General features: G+C 39.7%; 1 protein-coding gene across 2 annotated transcripts in view; it reads right to left on the bottom strand.

Annotated features, from left to right (window-relative positions):
- The window catches only part of LOC112151407 (partitioning defective 3 homolog), a 438,282-nt gene that overhangs the window by 84,953 nt on the left and 329,600 nt on the right, over positions 1-23,729 (bottom strand). For both annotated transcript variants that reach the window (XM_024280344.2, XM_024280343.2), the window contains exons 20-21: positions 21,591-21,704; positions 11,943-12,266 (exon numbers count right to left, since the gene is read on the bottom strand). In XM_024280344.2, coding sequence (XP_024136112.1) covers positions 11,943-12,266; positions 21,591-21,704 — 438 coding nt within the window. The remainder of the gene's footprint in view (positions 1-11,942; positions 12,267-21,590; positions 21,705-23,729) is intronic.

Below are 23,729 nucleotides of genomic sequence, written 5' to 3'. Positions count from 1 at the left end.
AAGTCATTGTTGATGGTTTAAGGTGATCACCACAACACTACTTTGACAAGGGGAGGGGGGCATTGCAGCAGAAGCTGAAAGTTCCAGGATTTCTAGTGTTAAACAAGATTGATTCCTTTTTTAGCAATAGTTTTTCATTGCTTTTCTATGACTTTTCCATAACCTTTCACTGAATTTTCAAAACCAGAAATAAACACATTTCAGTCGGACTATTGCAATCTTGGCGCCTCTAAAACAAATCAAGACACATACTGATGCATCTTGTCCTCTTTTAATGCAACACTACTGCACACAGGTATCATAGTTTTATCAGATATACCATCTGACTTCTCCCCATCACAGAAAGTAAGAGAAATGAGAACATAAAAGTGCTTAAGGGATAAGAATACCATTTCCAAAATCTAAATATCTGTTGTATCAACAAATAAAAGTCAAGACAATTGTGTGAATTTATTAAAACATAAAAAAAATCTCAAACTTAATGTAGACTGAATCTTTGCCGTAATAGTCCAACCAGTATTTGCTTTTACTAATAAAAAAATGGGAAATATTGTTTAGAAAAGACTTGATGATTTGAGAGAATAGTGGGAGGTTATTACTTTTAATGCCTTCTGTTGTTGGAGATACATTCAAGTCTGTCTGCCTTGCTGTTGAAATTCCAGCCCCTGCATCCACGCCTTTTTGCTTGTTAAAAAACACTCTCTGAACAACTAGATTCTGCAGCGTCCAGCAGCCATCATCTGCTTATTCCCCACCATGCCTCTCCTCTCCCATGCTGCTTATGTCAAAGGACTTGGAGTAAAGTCATTCTTCCAGTATCAACAGTTGATACTTTTTCTTGAAAAGTCACTCGTTGAAGCAAAATTTCTGGCATTTCGTAGCAAGTCATAATAAGTTGAAATCACCATTCACTGTACCAATGACCAGTCTGCCTGCTCAGATTAACATGAACTCAGATTACCAATAGCGTGACCCATTAAATCAAGGGTGCCCAACTCCCGGGCCGCGAACCAGAACCGATCCACAACCGGGAAAGGAGCGTACAGGAGCCCAAATCCAGTACTGGTTTGTGTCCTGTACCGTGTCTGGTACTGGTACATCGTCTGGTATTGCATCCGGTACAACGTCCAGTCCCAGATACTGGAAACATTCCGTGGATCAGTCCGTGTCGGATGCTGCCTCCCGAGGTTGCGGATCCTTGATTTTACGAACAGTCAGCACGTCAAAAACGACGAGTTGGGAACACCCAAAACGTCAAAAAGTGCATCAATTCACCAAACGTCAATATGTAACGACTTGGGGACGAGAGTGTGTTGTTTATAAAGGTAGAAACCTGTTATATAGAAGTATACACCATTCATTTGACCAATTACTTAGGAAAAATACATTTTAAATTTCCATAACTTCTGCTAATTTTTCATTACCATGGAAACCCCATTAATAAGTAAAAACACCATCAAAACAAACTCTTCTAGGTTTTTGACGTTTTAAATTTCAGACAGCCAGTATGATGTGTGCTTGGTAGCTTGCAACACAGGGAACGGCAATTTTTAGTGTCTTCCGATCCCATTCAAACAATTTCTCACAACTATCTGTGTGCTTCCAGCTGCTGTGGCACCACAGCAAAAAAAAAAAAAAAATGTCAAAGGAAGTTGACAAGGATGAAGAAAGAAACAGCAAACCAAGACCTGACAGTCATCTGCCTCCCAATCGCATTCTTTATCTGATCGTTTTCCGTGGCGGCAGAAGATAGCAAAGATGAAAGCGGCGTTTCTGCGTTAGTGGAGAGGACGTGTTATTAGTTTGTGAAATTAGGTTATCTATCATGTGAAAAGCAGAGTTTCCCACAGAAGAGGCTCATGTCGGCGTCGCAGGCACACAGCAGCGAGTGTTATTTAATCAAAACGGATTTTGTGTTTGAGAATATATCCCCATGTTTGCTAACAGCGCGTTTTCTGTGCGCTTTTTCCCAATTAGCTGCGGTGACTTTTTCAAAACAAATCATCGCTCCAGCTTGTGGTTGAAAACCTGTCTGTTTTGAGAGCTTTACGTACAGTCAGCTCCGGTGTCAGGCCTCACCGCTTTCCGGAGAGTTCTGGGGGGGGGGGATTAACTATCTATTTGCAGCGGCTGGTTGCTGGGAATGGGATGCCCTCCAGTGCTGATCACCAGACGAGGACTTCAGCAGCCCACGGCCACATTCAAAATCCCACTATTTTCCTCACCTACTTAGTATGTTGGGAAACGGCAGCTCTACATGTCCCCCCCACCTCGTTTTTTCTTTCATCTTCCTGTGATAATTCATTATGTACTGTTTGGATGTCCTAGAGACTTTGAAGGACAATAAAAAACTGCACGCACATACTTAATCAGCTCCATCCACTCTCACGCTTCCTCCTGCCTCTCGTTTGCTTTCAGGCTGTTTGCTTTCTTAAATGAACGTAATGTTACAAACGGAGGATAAATTGCCTTCTTTGCACTCCATCTCATCACATCCATCCCACAGGGCCTGTTCCGCAGCCAAAGGGGAGGCGGGGAAAATGAAAACACATCAGGAAAATAATTCACTTGCTTTGCCCGGGAGATACATGTTGCTATCTGTGCAGAACTCCTGCGATAAGAGGGCTGAGCATGTGCCGCGCGGGTCCTCCTGCACTATCGCCGCCACGCAGAGCCAAAGGAGCGCAGAAGAGGGCAAAAGGCAACGCGCGCCCTCGTGTTTGCATCATCATCATTCTGTTATCTGTCCAGGGTCTTCGCTGGGGACAAAACAGTACAGGAACAGCTCTAAAATCTACAAGAAGATTCTAAAATGAAACCTAAATAGGTACATGTACTAAAGTTAAATAAAAAAAAAACAGTACATTTTGTGATTATCAAAAAACAAACAACAACTGTTTCCCATGTTTGAATATGGAGTAAATTTGATGCACAAAGAAAAGCAACAACTCTTTACTTACTTTGTGTTTTCAAAAAAGTGGATTACGTTTTAAATTTCTTACTCCGATCATTTACTGATGTACTGATTTACTGATCATTTACTGATTTACTTCCAGCCATCCATCCGTTTACACTCTCTTTGGCTAGCTTAAACCCCTCACAATCCCTAACCCCAGCCGTACACTTCTGATTCAGATACTCAAATTTTTAGCTTAATATTTACAAGTATTAATGTTTATAAATGTCCTCAATCATCAGGAAAAAGATAAAAAAAAAAAAAACACACCAAAAATACAATTTTCATTTACAAAAAAGGAAAGAAAGTCTCTTCTTAAAGTACGAGAAGGGTCCAGACAGAGGAAAACAAAGACCCATTCAGAAAGTTTAAATAATCATAACCAATATATGTGTCTCATTAAAACAAACCGTTTCTTTATGCAGCAATAAAACACTATAAGTGACTTACAAACTGTTATTAAAGCATATGAGGGCCTCGTAAAATATTCATTTGTTTACCAATAAATTATTGAGAGGTACTATTTAATCAAAGCTACAGATGTTGCAGTCGAAAGCATCGTTAATCTCTCTGGATTGATTGCGTCCAAATGAACGTATAGCCCATAATAAAAAATCAGAGTGATTGTTGATTGCGGAGTTAATTACAGATGCTCAAATAAGAGATGGTAAACAATGAGAAAGTGATTACTTCAGATTGGCTCAGTAATTATGTGACTGAGGAGGAAAGGAGCATTACTTTACATCTGTATTCCTTAAATGTCCTCATCCCCATTCTGTGACTTTGAGACCAAAATGATCTAGGGGAGTCAATTCTAGGAAAGGGAAATGTTAAAGAAGAATTTACCTCTCTTCTTTTTTTTCACACTGCACTTTTGAGAGTGAAGAATGGAACAAAATCTGTAATGTTGTGTAGTTTCGGCTGTTTATTTTATGAGGTAAGGGATATTACCAAAAATCAAGTCCTTAGAGTGAAGGAAAAAGCAGAAATTGGCCTGAACAAGTAATGAATCAGTAAGTGTCAAACGCTTAAAATTCAATGTATTTCGTGGACAATAAGGTGCACCTGAAACTCAAAAGCCAATAGCCAGCTTTATGTATGAATTCTGGTTGTGTTTACTGACCTGGAACCAATTTTCTGTGGTACACGACATTTAAACTTTTTTTACTATAACTTTGGTAAAGATGGATTGTTGGTCCACGAGGCTACCGTAGTCAGAACACTCACGCAGTGATACGTACAGAGCTGCAACAAGAACTGATAACGTGAGTGAAGTGTTTTGTATTTGATGTGTTACAATTGAACAACATTGAAAGTTTTGTAATTACATATTAACTATTCTCTGCAACTACCAAAGGACTGATACCCTATCCTGGTACCGGTATCCTAACTGGATACCATAACTCGATACTGTCTGTGTCTGTTACCACGTCCCGAGGATAAGGGACCCGTAATTTAATGGGAAAAGTCAGCACGTCAATTGGGGACACCCAAAATGTCAACATTTGTTGTGGAGGAGGCCTTAACCATACGTCCATTTATGACGAGTTGGGAGTGAGAATGCATTGTCCTTTGAGACTTATCAAAAAATTGTCCATATGACTGTTGTGGTAAGTGGGTCGTGAAGTATTTGTAGGGTAAGTTGTGCACACTTATGACATGCAGGTGACGGTGCCGTACTGCACCCATACAGCATACTTTACCTCTGCATGTGGAATAAGTACTGGCTATGACCAGTTACAGCCATAGAAAAAAATGATTGTGATCATTTTTGTTCAATTGCCTCACAGAACAGTCTTCAACCTTGGTAGTTCATGTGATACACCTGTGTTTCCCCAAACAGGTGTCAGAGTCATAAGGACAGTTGTAACTGAGCCAAAAGCAGACCACTGGAAGGAAAAGTCCTTATGTTTCTGAATCAAGAAAATAAACAGGAATCCAAATGAACAAAAAAGAAAGATCAGAAAACTTGGTTTTGTGCAGGTTGATATTTCCCAGCATGCCTTTAAAGCCTTTGTGTGGAGTGCGGAGCAGAGCCTCACAAATTTTCTCCCGAGATGAAAAGCTTGACCTTTTATCAGCTCCAGAAAATGCATTAGTAACCTCATAACCCAATTTAAAGACCATGCAAAGTGGACGTTTTGGCTAGAGTGTTGAAAGAGCAAATGGGTAACAAAAAACAAAAAAAAGATTGTTTTACTTTTGTCTATTTTTTTATATTTATAGATTTTTTTTAATGCCTGCTCGGCACACTCTTGAGCTGCTGAGCTGCACAGGCTTTCCGAGGCTTTGGACAGTTCAGATCTGTGAGCTTCACATCTTTTTCTTTCCCCCGGCTTCACTTCCCCTTCCTCTTCTCTATCCCCGGCTCTTAGGAGCGTTCGAAAACTCCGCTGGGAAAAAAGGGAGCAGCAGTCAATCAAAATGAACTTTCAAAGGTGATGCTTTGTTTCACGCTTGCTTCCCGCAAATCCCATCGAGGCTGGCAACTGTCAGTGCCAGTCACCCAAACCACAGCGTCCCGCGGCAGACGGACGGGTTGACTTGTCAGCTGCCTGTCGAGAAACCAGGTCACTCTTATTTTATGAGTTCCACCTTTTTTTTTATAAGGTGAAGCAAGGCGGTCTAAAAAGAAAACACAGGTGTAGACGTCAGGTTTGGGTATCATGTGCTACAAATTTCAAAATGAAGAGTGATATTTACCCACACGTTATACGAGGTTTTAACAGAAATGAACATAAATAAATGCTAATTTCCAATTGGTGCCCTTCAGTTTTACTGGCTCTGACAGCACTGTCAAAACACATCCAAAGCTGCCAGTTCTAATAACACAGAGGTTGGTAATAAATTGTCAAATGAGCTCTCGTTGCACCCACTCAGGAACTGTAAAACCCGATATTGCGGAGGCCTAAAGATCTCTGGACGCGCACTCCAACCAGAGGTCCTAATATCTCCAAGGGGGTTTATTGGCTAAGGTCTGACTCATTCCAGTTTTACAGTCACAGTGACCTTCCCATTAAGGCTCCATTACCGAAGGTCTATTAGAGAGAAAGGCGAACACGGGGGTTTGTTTTCTCAGCTGCAGCTTAGATCTGTGAAATCAGGTTGGGTAAACAAGAGTGCAGCTTTGAGTGATGCGTATGCGTGGGTGAGTGGTTCTGTTAAGGACATGAAAAATGCACACGCATGTTAAAAAAAAGTGGATACACAACCTTGAGATGGTTATCTACTTCCTCAAGTTCTCTTTGTATTAAAAAAGGAAATCTTGACATCAATCTAAGGGTTTCCAATTAAACACTCTTAATTTGTTTTCCTTATAGCCCTTTATTTTTATTTTAGTGGGAGCTGCCTGTTGATTGTACTGTATTTTCCACAGTATAGAGCACATTTAAAAGCCTCATTTATTTTTCTTTTCCAAAAATGACAATCTGTTTTATAATCCAGAGCACATTATTCTGGGATTTTGAGAGTTTTTTTTTTTCTTTTTTTTAATTTTTTTTATGAGTTACTTTACATTATTTGCGTTGTGTCTTCGGCCCTTTCCCCTCCCATCTAGCTCCTGTAGGAGTGGTTTGTCCTGCTTCCCCCGTGTATTTCTTCCAGCTCTCTTTGCTCATCTAAAACTTAAGCAATCAAACCTCATGTCCTCATCACTGAGCACTTGTAAAGTGCATGTTTATGTCATAAATTCAAGATTCAAAGGGTCTATTGTCGAATGCACCGTACGGAAACCGGTTTCCCTGTACAATGAAATTTGTACTTTGCTGTTGCCATAAAACATTTAAGGTTAAATAAAAAAAAATATAGAGAAGGATATTTACAGAATATCTAAAAACTGACTAAACATGAACAATAATATAAACTATGCATCAGTAAGTGAGTAAAGCTATATACAAAGTGAGTGGATAATTGTGTAAAACAGACTGTCATTTGCTAAACAGTATGATACATGTGCAGTTATTTAATATGTTCAATAAATTGTGTTTTGTTTTTGTACTTTCAAAAGTAAATTGTTAGTCAAGGCACAAATGGACGCCGATGTTATGTGTGGTGTCAACATGCATTATCCTGTGGGCATGTCACCTAAATATGAAACAATATCTTACAAACCTTTTTTCTGGCTTTTTACCACAAAATTGACACGTTAACGAACGAAATTAAAGGGTTAATGAACATTCTATTTTTTTTGTGTCAACATAACGCAATGGAGGCGTGCTGCAGGCAGTCCAGTGTAATCAGCCTTTACTGTAAATATGCTAACACGCGAAACATGGAGCAGTGTCGGACTGTTTTTTCTTCACGTATTACTAACAAAGTTGGGAGTTGTAATAGTCACAGTAACATTTGTCTGTCTGTTTGTACTTACGGATATTGGGACTATGACTTTAACGCAACTAACGTGTAACACTGTTAGACTGTTATTTGTTTGTTTTTTTACGTGATGCTAGCGAGGGTGGGAGTTAGCATAGTCTCAGTAACATTTGTTTTAACAGTATAATTCTGGTTTGTCCTTGTTACAAAAGAAGCTGGGGGTTACAAGTATTGTAAACACACTAACACATTAGCATGTAGCATGTCAAAAAACAAAACAAAAAAAAAAAAAACGTTAGGCTCAATCCGAATCTTTCCTTCTCCCTACCCCTCCATTTGAAGGGGCTTGTAAAGTGCAAGTGGTGTCCGAAGTATGTTTTTTAATACCCTCCACTCCTAGCGGAGGGATACAGAACCCTCCCTCAGGAGTTAAATTTGATAATAGGATGAGTAACTATTGCTTTACACTTACAAATTGGCCAAAAAATTGCTTAAAAAGCCTGATTTTAATGATTCTACCAATAGGATATAATGCTAAAGTCGGTTAAAACATTTCTACAAAAGAAGAGTTGGCCAACACAGGTTTCTTTCTACAGGTCATATGCAAATCAGGAGATGTTACCCTCCATTGTAATTTCTTACAGCATCATTTTGCTGTGCTGAAGAGAGTACAGTGTTTGGCCGTTTTCCAATAAAACCAAGTGCTGGCTTCATTTTTGTCTTTAAATCTGCACTGTCATCTTTCATGAATTGCTTCAATCTAATTTTAAATCTCTCCTCAGAGTAGCTTTATTTCATCCCGCTACACGCTGTCAGCTCTTGTCATAAAAATCATTCGGTGGGATGTGATTTAAAGCGGTCAGGATACTAAGGGAGCCATTCCTTACGTTTGGTATTCAGATCAGCTTTATTTACACCAATCACAGGGTGGGTCTTAAAGACCCACTCTGATTTACTTTTGAGCTAATTAAAAAGCATTCTTATTGGTTGTTTAATTATAATTATGGTGTTTTTAGCTTCTGAGCTGTGGGCGGGGCTGTTCAACTTCACCTTTATGTTGCTGAGAGCTCTCTGTTTACACTCTCTCCCTCTAGCTTACATTCCCTCACTTATTCAAAGTAAATTTAGCAATGTAACAAAAATGGCGTGTTAGTTAGTCGTACAGTTTTTACCAATTTAGCCCTAGACAAAGAAAACATAGACGTACATTGATCTAGTATCTACAAGTGGAGCATCAGAGTGAACTGGAGCAGGCATCTTTTCTACCTCACAAATACACTCTTTTAAATAGCATTTTTTGTCCACTCCTAATTCCCAATTTGAATAAAGAAATACTCAAAAATGCTATATTTATCTAAAATATCCTCCATCATCAAAAAAATGGCGAAATAAAAACGCCAAAAACACTATTTTCATCAGAATGAATCTTCAGAGCTGAAGTTAAAATATTCAGAAGTCTGAAAAGAAGGTGAGTAACGCTTTATTAGCGTTTGGCGTCACGACACATGGCCCTCACTTTGCCAGAAAAAGCTCCAATAACCCTGTAAAGTAGTATCCTTAATCTGCACTTTGATCGTGTTTTTTTTTTTCTTTTTCTCTCCAGGGCTGCCCGCTGAAAGAGGTAACAGAATCCAGGTCAGGGTTAAACGCTGCTCATTCTCCTCTTGCACAAAGACGGCTGACTCAAAGCCAGGAGTGAACAAACTTGATCTGCTTCTGTTTTCCACATGTGAAACGCGCCTAATCTCTGCAGATCCAAAAGGTAGCAGCAGAGGGATTCAAAATGAGAAAATCCAGCTCGATTTTTGAGATTTGATAAATGTTGTGGTTAATAATAATATTTAAAAAGTTAAATTAACCTTAATGTGAATTAGTTGAATTTGGAAATGCAAAGGCAAGAGGCACTCCTGCTGCATCTTAATGTGTTCTTGCAAATGGTAAATAGAGAGACAAAGCAAAAAACAAACCAGCACATTTTTGTATCCATGTGAGGGGCAGCAAAGGAAAATATTGGAAGCTCAAAGCTGGAATGGCGTTCACGAGATATGCAAAGCAGCAAGAGGTGTGAAACAAACAAAACAAAAGAAACAGAAATCAGTGTCGAGCACGCGGTGCAGATTTCACATCAAAACACAACCCTCGTGGCGGTTAATCCTCCCCGAGCTAATAAAACCACATTATCAATACCCCAGCCTAAAGTTGAAATAAGCTTGTACTGCATTTATAATTAACACGCATCACTAAGCTGTTTACGTTGACATAAACCTGTAGAGGTGTGAGCTCAATACTATCAAGAAAATGCCAGAATGAGGCGAAGGAAGGGAAGACGGAGGGTTTTGGAAACTGAAAGAGTCAGAAATGCCTTAAAACAGGTAAACAAATTCATGCAGCAGTTTAAGAATACAATATTTTATGGTAGCTGAAAGGCTTCAAACGCATAAGAGAAGCACTGAGGACTTTAACCATCAATGACTGTTTATGAGTAGTCAATTGCTACTGATATACATACAGTGGTGGACAAAAGTGTTGGTACCCCTCAGTTAAAGAAGGACAAACCCACAATTCTCACTGAAATCACTCAAAACTTACAAAAGTAACAATATATATATATTTTTTTTTGAAAATTAAACAATGAAAATCAGCCATCAATTTTGAATTGATGATTAACATAATTATTTAAAAAAACAAACTAATGAAACAGGGCCGGACAAAAATGATGGTACCTCAATAAAAGATTGAAAACTATTTGACCAGAGTGACATGATTAACTCAGGTGTGTCCTTTAATTGACATCACAGGTGTTTTATTTATTGTTACTTTTGTAAGTTTTGAGGGATTTAAGTGAGAATTATGGGTTTGTCCTTCTTTAACTGAGGGGTACATTTTATTTATTTTCTTTTAACAAAACCGTAAAAACTAAGCTATCTTTGACTCTTTTGTATAATTTATAGTTCGATGGGACTTATATATGAAATAATTTCGTTCATAAAGTCGTTCATTGATGGCGCCCCTCATAATCCGGTCCACCTTATAGTGCAGGAATAACAGTAATATATAGTGCTGCATAATAGCGCAAAACTGCTTTTCTCTGCAACACAACCAGCTGATTTACGTTGATTACATAAATACTTTGCTGCTCTAAAGTGTTGTGAAACTGCAATTCTACGCTCAGAATCTACTGGAATTTTGTTATTTGCAAAAACGGTTGAAGAGTTACTGTTGGCGAAATTGTGTAAACACTGAAGCTAATACTCAGGTGTTAAAGGGTTAGTATGTGGATTTATGGAACAGGTACTTACCAATGATATTAGAAAAAAAGCTTTGAAAATCTAATAAAAATCTGAATAAGTACAGTAAGAAAGTCTAACATGAGTTTATTCAATACATTAACCCCTGAATCACTCTTGTTTATTGTCCAAAAAAAAGCAAAAAAAAAAACAAAACACAGAAAGCAGCTTAGACACCGTAATAAAAAAAAATCTTAAACTGGCTCCTTTCATGTTAAAACACTGTACACATAGTATTGGTATTGCAAGTAAGAGAAGCCCCATACACAGGCCAACCATTGCCATGCAGTCATTACCAAACTTCCGCAGCAGAGGTGACTTCTACGAGGGGATATAATTGCAACACAACAAGGCAACTTCCAGGCGGAACGGTCGGACCCCTGCTCTAATTGTTGCCATGTGTTGTTGCAGACTGTCAAGAGAGGACAGAGATCCTTCCTTCCAAAAAAACATCCAGCAGCTCATCGGGAGACACTCTTTCTTGGCGTAACACTACTCCAGTCAGAGCTCAGCAGGGAAAGGTCACCCCCCCTCTGTCTCCTGGTGACACATGTCAATCATGGGAGAAGACTTCCATTCAACTCACTAATAAACATTTACAAAGGTTTGAGAAGGCCTTGGGAATAGGCCTCTGGTGACTTGTCACCACTGGATATCACCAAAAAAAGGAAATTGGTATCCTCATTTCACCTCAAGTCAACAAAAGATACAACCATCTGGAGTCAAAAGGTTTATGTGCAATATCTCAAAGTGTAGGTTGTGTGTTTGTTAAAAAAAAAGACAAATAATTGTGTTTGATAGCTGAATTGATTATTTTTTGGTGGTGAAACTTTAACAGAAGAAACGTTGGGTTATTCGGTCTAATACATAAGTCATCGTGAGGAATCAGAGATCTGTGAGACTGAACTCTGATCTGTTGCTGCAAAAGGATTACCTTTGATCCAAACAAAATGAAAAGAAGAGCAAGTGCATCTGATATTGTACTCTAACTTTGGTGAAATTACTGATATGTTGGATTTTAGCTGTTTGCACAGGGAATGTTATGTGGGATGAAGCGTTGGATAAAACCTAATATGAAATTCAGTGTTGTATGGTCAGCCAAATGTCGTTCTTGATGCATGAAGGTGAAAAAATACAAACAACAGTTATTTGTCATGAACGAATGGAGCTTGTGGTCGATTGATTAACCCTTTGACATCAATGACACCTAAAGAACACTACGTAAATCTATTACCTTTCACAAGAGAAAATCGTCTTTTCATTTGAGTTTTGCACCGATGTGGAATTACATTAACTGTGTAAACGTCTAAAAAGTAATAACAGTTGAACAAATGTCAAAATTGGAGCTAAAGCGCCAATGTTTGAGGGTAAGGTAGGGAAGCGCCTACCTTTCAGGAGCTGGAGGATGCCCGTTGCGAGCCTTGTTGACCTGGGCATAGAGCGCCTCCAGTGGTGGTCCGTTGCTATCGAGGTTCAGCGTTGCAGGGGGAGGAGGGGGAGGCGGTGGAGGGCCCTGGGGGTTCTGTGGGAGGTGGTAGGGGTGGCTGTAGGCATCGCTGCTGCTGCCGTCCATGGACGAGCCCAGCGAGCCGATGCCGGCGTAGGTGTGCTCCTCGTCCGAGCTGAAGGTGCGGCTGATGACGTCTTGGATCTCGGCGTACTCCCTGTCCTTCACCTGCTTCTCCCGGAACTCCTCGGTTTTGGCCTGTATTCTGAACCAATGGCAGGAGATGCAACGTTAAAGTCGTTAAAATCTCGGCTGCTAATACATCCTACTGACTACCAGAGAAAAAAAAAACACCAAAAACTACAATTCCAAGAACCCTACACTGTCAAATGTGGTATCATCGTAGAGCCATAAATATCTTCTTTAGATACTGAAAGGAGTTCCTTCAGTAGTATGCAGTAGTAGAGTCAACATACTCCCTAGGGACAATTTAGGAACACCAACTAACCTGTCACTCATTTATGTTTTTTGGACTTCTGGAAAAAAAAACGGAGTTTCCGGAGAAATCCCAGATATGCACAGGTAGAAAATTCAAACTCTACAGAGAAAGGTCCCTCTCCAGACCCTACCAGGTACCCCTTTGCTTTCGATCTTAGTGTGTAAATTACATTATCATGCAATACCAGAGGAAAGACAGCTTTGAACTGTTTCCTCCAGAAAGGCATAAATCCACCGCATGAATTCAATGTTAATTGTTAAACAGTCAAGGAAACGTCGACTGCCTTCCAAAAGGTGTCATTGTTTTGCTAAATAATGGAATGGGAACACATAAATTTGTGGCAAAAAATGTGAAGGCGGAACATCCACTTCCTCCTTTCACAAGCCTTGCCCCCACCGCTAAGTGTTGTTTTCTCTCCATGGGACTGCAGCCACACAAGAAAGTCTTTGACGGGCCCTTCCTGCCCCAAAGAATGGCTTCATGTGAATGCCCATCTGTCCACAACTAACGACACCCAACCTGCATGGGATGAGGGGGTCTGGCTTTTCAGGGGGAAGACGGCGAGGGAAAGGCTAAAGACAGGCTAAACGAGGGGGTTGACCTCCCAATGTGGCGATCAAGCAGCCGCCACCAGGCTGCTCACTGGTTCCAGATGTTACGTGCTGTAGGGTAACACAATCGTCCCCACACAAGCGCAACAACTCCAACGGCTGCTAGACTTTCCTGTTACCTTAGGACATATATGACCTCTGACCCCTCCCCCTGGGTGCTGCTTCTCACAGATGATTGACAGGTCTGTAACACAGATAAAAAAACTCCCATCTCTTGCCGTTTCTCTATATTTTAATAACGGTAATCACGTTTCAAACCATCGCCATTTTTCAGTGCCAGATTAACCTAATTTCCTCATCCTGCCCATACACTGCCTTCTAAAATCCTATTTTCTTGGCATTATCCGTGGAATGGGATTTAGATGGGAGGCCTGATGCAATGTGGCGGGACGCCGAGTCATCAATAAAGCTTCAAAGCTCATTAGGTGTAACACCACATTGTTTGAAAGCAAGTGGACTGCAATAAGTAGATGTTTAGGGCTGAGGTTGTCTCGATTCACATACTGTTGTCAGCAACAATATATATAAATAATAATAATAAAAAAAAGCTGTACAGGGTAAAACCACCAGGTCCTGCCAGGAAGGATCAGACAATGAAATTACAGAAGGTTCACGTAAGTCCACCGGGACCTTCAGCCCCTCTGGCATATTACGGACTAATCAGATTCATAAAAAAATGGATTATTGACATTTAAGATGAGATAATGGCTGCGGCTAGACCAAGGACATCGAGCAACATGTTTCTTTACCCCCCAGGAGTCTGATATGTTTAGGACAAATAGGTGAGTAACATTGACAGACTATCAGTAAGCCAAATGGAGCTGTAAGGATATCTGACCAAATGTTTTCCTACTACACCCGTTTGTTAATGCAAGTATGTGTTTCTCTTATTACACATGAACACTTACAATTATTGTAAACAAGGCAGATATGTTAATTGTCCTGATTTTAAATTTGAAGGTATATTTCTTAAAATACAACTTAAAAACAAGCGGCTAAATTTGTGATTGTATTGGCACCAATATACAAGTAAATTGATAGTAATCTGTCACCAAAAGGTTCAAAGACAGAAAGAAAAAAATCCGCAAGTGGAATTATATGGCTGACCTCTACTCCTTCTGTCTCTACCAGCCTATTAAAAGCTGAACATGACAAAATCATGACATTTTTTGTTAGCCACGCCCACATTCCTAATATGTTCATATCGTATGTCATATAGTTTTGTTCAACTTGACCCAGTATTTCATGTATAGATTTTTTACAATATTCTGGTTAAAATTATGAGCAACCAGGGAATGCAACTTTTCCTAACTCACCGTATATCTACAAACTTTATTTCCAACATTTTTTTTTAGCTTACCAGTGATTCTTGGAGAGTTATGAAATAATATATCAAAATCCCTAGGAGCTTTAACTTGTAGATGTACTATATATACATACATAATTCATTTTAAAACTAAACTTTGGTTTTTGCTGTAGACTTATTGTAGTGAAATTTGAAAATTGCCAGATTTTGCTATTTGCCACAAATTGGCCGCCAAGCTGGAGATCCTGTGGCAATCCCATAATAGTTTCAAAACTTCCTTTGAATATGGCTTGTGTTTTGATTTCGTTAATGGCTTTTGAAATATTGTTTTTGAGCCCTATAGGAGATTTTGGCCCCATTCATGTTTTTCTCATCATTTTTTTGGAGTCGTTCACTATGTCCAAAATTCCTTTTTCGCCAGGTACTAGATGTCTGCAGATTTTGGTGAGTTTTTGAGTATGTGGCGAGGGCAAAATGTCAAAGGCACAGAAAGAAATGAGAGTTGGGGAAAAACAATATGATCCCTGCAGTCCTGCACTGCTGTGGACCATAATTGAGGATTATGGTACAATGATTTGTTGACTTTTCTACTTCCATACAGAACCCATTTCTTGTCCTAAATTACATCTAGGTGCTTTAATGCATTCTCCTATGACCTTTACCCTAAATGTCCAAAGACTATTCCAAAGGTTTTGGAAAAAAGAAACAAAGATTTTGGAAGTCAAAGACCTTTTTATTTTTTTCCCCTCATTAGCTCCAAAAAACGTCTCATTTGCTCCTTGTGTTTGTCTTAAGAAACCTGCAGCTGCTTTCTGCCCCTTTCCTTTCTGAGCCCACCTTTTCTCCTCAGAGACCAGGTTTGCTATGTACCATATATAGTCCATTAGCCAATTAATGGTCCTGCATGTTAACACAGAGGAAAGGGCAGCCCACATTCAGCTGATTATTGCCGTACAGCCCCAATTACCAGCCTGTCTCCCCTCGCCTGTCCTTGCCAGAAACTACAAAACTAGGAGGGCCTTTAATGGAACCAGCTCAGGAGGTACATGATCAGTTGGGTCTTTGTTTTTGACCCAAACCCCCACCTTCTGTTCTGAAAAGTGACACAAACCTGTCAAATGCTACAGTTCCTCAAAAGACCACTGGAGGCAGGACGCCATTTTTTTTTTTTCCAATGACTGAGATGTAAAAAATTTAAATAAATAAAAAATGTATGTACTATATGGTGTATTCATAACAACTGTGACAGTTGTGCATAATTAGACAAATGGGTGAATCTATGGGTTAACTTAGCAATACCTTTCCTCTACTTGGTCCAACTCTACTTGGTTGTTGCTGCATTGGGCCGAGTGAACTCCAGCCTGGTTCAAGATTTATTGATATTATGTAGCATCCTATAGATGACATCAAAGATTAACAGTCTGTTGAATATGCCTACAGTTGGACCCCAAAGTCACTTGTTGGTTGTATTCAAAATACCTCAAAAAATTCCGTGGAGGTGTCCTGAATAGATTGGTAAGAATTCTAATTTAATGTTGCTGATGTAGCCATCCTCAATGGTTTATCCCAGAAGGTCAACCCAGAATGCCTTGTGACTGCTAATGATTAGAAAAACAAAGAGAAGACAACTTGAAAATTTGAGAAAAATACAGATTGAGATTGTTTGATGCTAGGTAGTCCTGAAAAACTTCATAAGTCAAATGACACTGCAGTGGTCTCCTCACTATGACACGGTTCACCATTTGTGGTGATTTTTTTGAATGCGTTTTTGTATTCTTTTTGTCTTTTCTACAACTCATTGAGTTCAGCGTCCTGATTGGCTGAACCCCATTGTCAATCAATGCATAAATCTTTGCTTGTGGGTCCTTGGTGTCATTCTACTGAACTACATTTTTCCCTAATGTTTTGGACTTTGGAGATCTGAATACTAGATGAATGGCCCATAAGAGATTGATTGACAATGGTCAACAGCCAATCAAGATGCAGAAGAGTGTGGTGTATTAAAAAAGAAAAGAAAGAAAAATTAAAAAATCTTCAAAACAACGAGATAGCGAAAGGTGAACCGATGGTGACGGAACACGTAGTACTTCACAGATTTTACTTTTCGTGGATTATTTTTACAACATAACTCCTGCAATTGACTACCACTCTACTTTAATAACACCCCTCCTCTAAAAAATTCAGACACGTTGACAATTAATCAACAGTTTCACTAGAAAGTATTTATAGTCTGACAAGAAATCATGTTCAAACATCTCTTTCAATGAAAATATCTGGATGTTTAAAACCCTTCCCCTGCCATAGACAATGTTGCTGTACATAGACTAAAACAACGTGTCGTTTTCTGATGCCTGGATTTGATCATTTCGGTCAAATATTGTCTCATAAACATTCTTCTCATGCTGAAGAACGATAAAATCCTCCCAACTTGGTGGTGAAACTGAGCCGATAATGCAATCACAGAGATAATTGTTCTCATTTGGCAGTGTTAATTCACAGTGTTAATAATCATATTAAGTTGATGTAGGTATCAATATAATTACAAATGGAATCATAGTTTCCAATCAGCCAGTTGGACCTTGCTTTGAACTCACTCTGCAAATGAGATTCAGACGGCGTGCGAGTATAATGAGATGCTTTGACAAAGTGGGAAGATATTCCTCAATCTACAAAAAAAAAACAAAAAAAAAGAAAGCAGAATAATTTACTTGAAATTATTTTCTTTCTTTGATTGGGGACCGAAAATGAAAGGAAAGCGAGCCTTCACATCTTATCCGAGTTACATTGCGGTGACTTGTTCAAAAAGGTTAGTCAGGATTTGTTTGTTCGGAGTCAGCAGTAACTTTTAACTACAAACAAATGAAAGTTGGCGAGTAAAGAAAGCTGTGATGTGCTCTGCTGTGGTCGGCAAAGGGGAAATGAAGGAGTGGCGGAGAGACGAGACTGCTGGTGGCTGATTAGAAGCCAAGCAGAGCTGGGCAGATAACAGAAAAGGGACATCATAATCAGCTGCAGCAGACAAAGACAGAGAAAATGGAGACGGGTTCACAAAAAACAATGTCAGATTGGCGCCGTGTGCTGTCTCTTTGGCCACAGAAATATAATTTCAGGACTAGCATGTGCAGAGATAAGCCAGAGAGTGATAGAAGGTTCACCAACAAAACCTCCAATGTGTGTTTTTTATTCTCTCTTCAGTCCACCAGCCCTGCTTGTGTGAGCTTTCGCCTGTTACGCCAGTCAGAGGGACAACTGTACCTGGAGTCCAGTCTGAGCCAGATAACGGTGTCTTGGTATTGTCCCCAGGTGAAATAAAACATTTTTCAAGCTAAAATCGACTGCATTTAAAAACTGTACTAAGTGACTAAGTGTATCTAGGAAGCCAAAATCAAAGTCATTATATTTGTAAGAATAACCATTCTTGGTTTACTACCTGACCAATAAGTATATAAGCATATATAATCTTAATAAAAATATGCGGTCTTATGTTGAACATTCGATTGACAGGGTTTTTCAATAGGCAGGGGTGTGGCCTTCCAACAAGCTCTCTTGATTGACGACATAGAAATTATGACTCAAAACGACTCAGACCAATCACTGCTTACTGACGATTTGTGGCTCCAACATGGAGATGTTGATACAATGAACAAAATGGCGACCAAATTGACTTCCTCCCGTTGGATCTGTACCTAAGTCAGTTTCTATGGGTGACGTCACACTCAGTTCAGTTCTCTTATGCCTCATTTCCACTAAGCACTATGGACCAGATCATGTCGAGCAATACTCCAATGTTTCTAACAAATGTTTTACAAAGCACTGTCAATAGTCTTTTTGATGAGTATGGATCGGTAACGGACATTCTTCGGCCGTGGGGGTCGGGTGAGATTTTTCCATGGACCAATGACCAACGGGGAACCAGAAATGGTACCAGTCTGTCCTGCTTAACCGGTCCATTTTGTAATGGAAATGCTCAAAAGTCCAGTCTGGCCTAGTCCAGTTTGACCTGGACCACTCAATGGAAATCAGGCTTTATACAGTCAATAGTTTGGACTAAAGTGGGCCAGACTCTAGAACTGTCTCTTCAAGAGTTATTCCAACACAATATATCCATATAATAAATGCTGACCAATGGGATTCTGAAATGCAAAAATGACACCTGTAGTGGGACCAACACACTGACCACAGACTGCTCTGGCCAACTTATCAATATCCTGCAAAAAGGCAATTATGTAAGACAAAATTTAAAAAGTTAGTTTTATTGAATCCCCTCAATAGCCAATCACAAATCCACAGACTTCAAAAAACCCCAAACATCAGTTCCAAAAATACATTTAAGTCCTTCTCCAGTTGTGATTATTAAAAAAAGAATTAGCAATAAAACTGTTTGTGACACATGACTGTAAATTTGTTAAGCTTTGTGTAAAGTTGTAATATTTATGGGTCCCCATTGAAACCATCCCCCTCTGGAAAAGGGGCTGCACGGTGGCGCAAGTGGTTAGCGCTCTCGCCTCACAGCGAGAAGGCCCCGGTTCGAATCCCGGCTAGGACCTTTCTGTGTGGAGTTTGCATGTTCTCCCCGTGCATGCGTGGGTTTTCACCGGGGACTCCGGTTTCCTCCCACCGTCCAAAAACATGCTTCTTAGGTTAATTGGCGACTCTGAATTGCCCCTAGGTGTGAATGTGAGAGTGAATGGTGTGTGATTGAGGCCCTGCGACAGACTGGCGACCTGTCCAGGGTGTACCCCGCCTTCGCCCATCAGTAGCCGGGATAGGCTCCGGCACCCCCGCGACCCCGAAAGGGAAGAAGCGGTCTGGAAGATGAATGAATGAATGAATGAACTCTGGAAAAGAAAGTAGTTTCAACACTAAGAGGATAAAATAGTGCAGGAACAAAGTCAAACTTTTATGAACTCTCTTCTTCATCATTTGCAGTCATAAGTGCCTGACAAGACATCAATGGAGCGTAATATTTTTACTTAAACTAAATGGATTGTATCTGTAAGGACCACAGGCCAAACCATCAATTGCAGGAATCCCATCAAGGTCAGAGTTTTTAAATAAATGACTATACCTTGCTCATTGCAGGCTAAAAAGGGGCAGGCTCTGGGAATTAATCTGTTTCACCTCCTTGCTGACTCCTATTTTGGATCACTAAAAGCTGCTGTCAAAACGTCTGTTCGAATTAATGATCGCTAATGTCAGCCGAGCCGGGAGTTTGGCTCCAGCCCGTCCCGGGTCGTGCTGACACGCACGGCAGCCAGACAACTGCCAGCTTCATAAGCCTGGAATGGGCCGATCCATAATTTCATAAAAGCACTCCAGAATAGCCAGTCTCCACGTCAGCGTGGCAATCAATCAGAACATATGACTTATGCAGAGAACTTCGACAATCAAATGTATCACTCTTGGAGTGTAAAACAGGGGTGCTACAGAAAAATACAAGGGGTAATGGATTTCTAAGCTGTCATTCCACTGAACCCTGATGCTTTGAATATCGACTTGGCTTCATGGCAGGTTGCTTTATTATTACCCACCCAAATTTCCCTTAGGATTCCCTTTCCATTAACTGAGGGACAATCACGGCCGGGCTGAGAGATGGGATTTGAGGAAAGGTACAAAGAATTAGGCAGCGCCTCTGCATAGGAAGCCCAGACATGCAGAACGGACACAAACGAGACAGGGAATCAGAATGGGGCGCAAGACAAAGCAGCTGAAGTGTGTGACAGCAGGAAGAAGACAAGGGGTAGAGACTGGATTTAAATGGCTCGTATCTGTTTGTGGGAAGGGTGTGCGCCATCCATAATTCATGCCCTCTGTGTGCCTGTCTTGATTCCGCTGCTTAGCATGACAGTTGTTTGGGAGCTGCTCAAAGGGGGGAAGATCTGGATGGAGAAGCGGGCCCGTTGGTCTCCAGAGCCTAAATGTGCTGGGCCCTCCGCCAGAGAGCTTCATACAGTCAATGGGTAGGACCTTCAATGGAGGGCACCAAAAAGAAATGGTCGACATCGATTGTTTTTGAGCGAGCCGCCCAGATGTTCCATTCAGGGAAGAGGGCCTTTGTGAAACTTTTGGAGTTTTACGTCCGTTTGTGTCATACATTTTCAATTCAACTCTTCCGTTGCAGTAAGAGGGAGCGCTACCAAACCCCATTGTTTAGATTCAATTATCTGCCGTTACCTACGGCCCTTTGATTAGTGACTTCATTTGGATGGAGGAGAACAATGGAGGCAGCAGGATGCCATTTCATTCATTCTGCTTCCAATACTGTATTCTCCATTGGGAGGAATGTAATCGGGCTGGACTGTGAGGGAATGGAAGCCAAAGCCACGTCCTCTTCTGCCTAAATGTTCACCAAATGCTGAAACTAAGAAAACTAAGGAAGTTGTATAAAAGGAAGCTGTGTGTTTTAAGTGAATAGGAGAATACAGTGGTCCCATGTTTATCACAGTTTTGTTCGACCCAAGAAACTTGAAATCTACTGAGTACCTGAAGTGCAAATAACACCTATGAATGACTTAATGCCAAAAATAATCAACAAAAAATCATAGCATTTAAAAAAGTAAAACAAATAATACAAAAATGACAAAACATTATAGCAAAATAACAGAAACCTAAACACATTTTCAGAAATCCTAGTGAAATATTTAAAAAATTAAACAAAAGAAGAAACTGAAAGTATGCAGACATTGAAGACACATTTGAAAAAACTCAAATGTAAAAAAAATACCTATTCCAGTTTCTTAGGTAAATAAGTTAAGCTGCCATTAGTTTGATTTAGTATGTGTGTAAACATTTAAGGTAACAATTTATCATAATTTTTGCTGTCTTTTGTGATACATGTGTTGCACAGGCCAATATCACGATGATGATAAATTTGCAATTTATTGTGTGGGCCTAGAAAACACAAATTTCAGAATTGGTTGATTTCATCCAATCAAGCAATAATTGATTAAAAGAGAACAGGAAGAAGCAAATGAATATAATCCCAGCCTTTTTTACAATCACTAAGAGCACAATAAGCAATTTTTTGACAATGGTGTAATGCTTAGTAACAAGTGATAAAACATTTCTCAAAATTTCTAAATGAGATACAGTAATTGTAATGATTATACTAATGTATATATCTGTACCTAGAAAGTTAAGAATTGTTTTGCCCCATCCCTGCATCCTGCTTACCTTTCTCTTTCTATCTTCATCTGAAGAGTCTCTTCCTCTGAAGCTTCTCCAGTTTTAGATTTGCTGGAGCTTCTCCTCTCTATCTGGTCCTCACCCTTTCGTTGCTTTCCAAACCTGAGAAAAAAGAAAAGGAGAAAAAAGAGAAAACATCAATGAATATGTACGTTTGTTATTTAGCAAAAGCTAGAATGTCAATAATTCCTTGCCCACTATGAATATGTAGATGGGGCTGTGTTGCCTCCTTTATCTGGGGAAATTGAGGTGAAACACTGCAGGAAATTAAAGTGTCAAGCTGTCAAAATCAGCAAGTTGCTCTTGTATTGTGGAGACAACACAGGAGACGTCTCTCTGGGCAATAATCCGATATTGAAACAATAACTTGGCCTCTTTCATATAAATGGAATCAGAAAGCGTCAAGTCACATCGATAGATAAGACAAAAGTGAATTCACTTTTAGGAAAGTCTCTATCAGAGACGGAGAAAGTATTTAGTGTGTGTTGGTGTGAAAAGTGGAAATAGCAGAAACATGTATAAACTGTTAGTTTCCTTCTTGGGCTGTTGAGCTGACAATGATGACGTATGATGGGGCTTTGAGAAGATGAAACCAATTTCTTAAAAAAATTGGAGTTGGACAGAATTATTTCTATATTTTACTTTACCAGTGTTGTCATACTAGTATATTTGAGGGAGGTTGTCAGTGAATCATCCTGATTCATCGATTCATGATGTCATCTTCTAACACTGTCAGGTTATCCTGGTAGGGATTCATCAGTTTACTGTTCAGATGAACTTTATCAGCATCGATTTGCTTCATGCAAAATATACAAAATATGTAAAAGTTTAACCCTTAACCACTAGAGCTTTAGCTCTAATATTGACACTCTTTCAACTATCATAACTCTTCAATCATTTACATAATTATCGTAATACCAGCACATTCTGAAGCTGAGAAAAGCAGCCTTATGCTGATACATAACAGTTTACTGTAGTGAACTGCTTAAGCAATTAATATACATCTGTGATTTTGATAGAAGCAGCTTTGCACCATTCTAAAACCAAAGCCATTTTTCTATGTTTGAATCTGTTGATTTATGTTAAAAGTGTCAAAAGTATCACTGGCGACATCTCCTATGTTTAATTGCTAACCCTTGTGCTCTCTTATGGGGTCCAGATGACCCCATCCTTATATTTATGTGTGATCCCTACCATGACAAAGGTGGACAGGATGTTGTGTCTGCCGCAGACACCAGTGAAGATAAAAATACTTGGAAAAAAAAAAAAATCAGTGTGATGTCTTGTGGGGTCCAGATGACTCCACTTTTAATGTAAACATACCCAGGATAATTTTAGGTCGCTTTTAATGATTGTCTAACACTGATTAATCAACTAGATCAATCAATAAGTCAACAAAGTTGTTGTAAGGATTGATTTTTCTCATGATAGTGGGAAAAACAAACCACAGTCTTCAGTGTCATTTGTCTCATTGAGTTTCATCAGTTCCTGCCTTCAAAATCTGACAGAAGATGTCCATTTGTTCACTTTTAATAGCTGCTTAACCTGTGTAGGATCTACATTTAACTTGCACTCATCAGAATCATGTTATTAAAGATAAAGAGAACAAATAGAAGAAACAGTTCACCCATCAAATCATTGTCCAAACTTGCTTGTTCATGGTTAAGGTTGTAGGGTCACTAGGGTTGGTGAATCTTCAAAGGTTCGCCAGCCCATCCCAGAGCCACATAGAAACACACACTCACAGTCACAGCTAAATAACAATTTAGAGTCACCATTTAATTATGAAGCATGATTCTAGACCGCAGGAGGAAGCCAGAGATAACCCAAACATCCTGGAGGACAATATGCAAACTCCACACAGAAAGGCCTCAACCAAGACTTTTATTGCTGATGTGACACCTCTAACTGCAACAGTGCAGCAAGAAACACCTGGAAAAAGTGTAATGAATTGAAATTTTGTCAATGACAGAAACTGAAGATAGCAGCAGCTTCTTGCTTTTGTACATAACAAGCTTGAAAGACTGGGTACCAACGCAAATCCATCCATCCATCCATCCATCTTCTTCCGCTTCATCCGGGACCGGGTCGCGGGGGCAGCAGTCTGAGCAAAGATGCCCAGACTTC

Source organism: Oryzias melastigma, linkage group LG20 (genome assembly GCF_002922805.2).
Source record: "Oryzias melastigma strain HK-1 linkage group LG20, ASM292280v2, whole genome shotgun sequence".
NCBI lineage: Eukaryota > Metazoa > Chordata > Actinopteri > Beloniformes > Adrianichthyidae > Oryzias > Oryzias melastigma.
The sequence above is the reverse complement of the archived record's forward strand: the minus strand, read 5'-3'. Positions and strand labels throughout refer to the sequence as shown.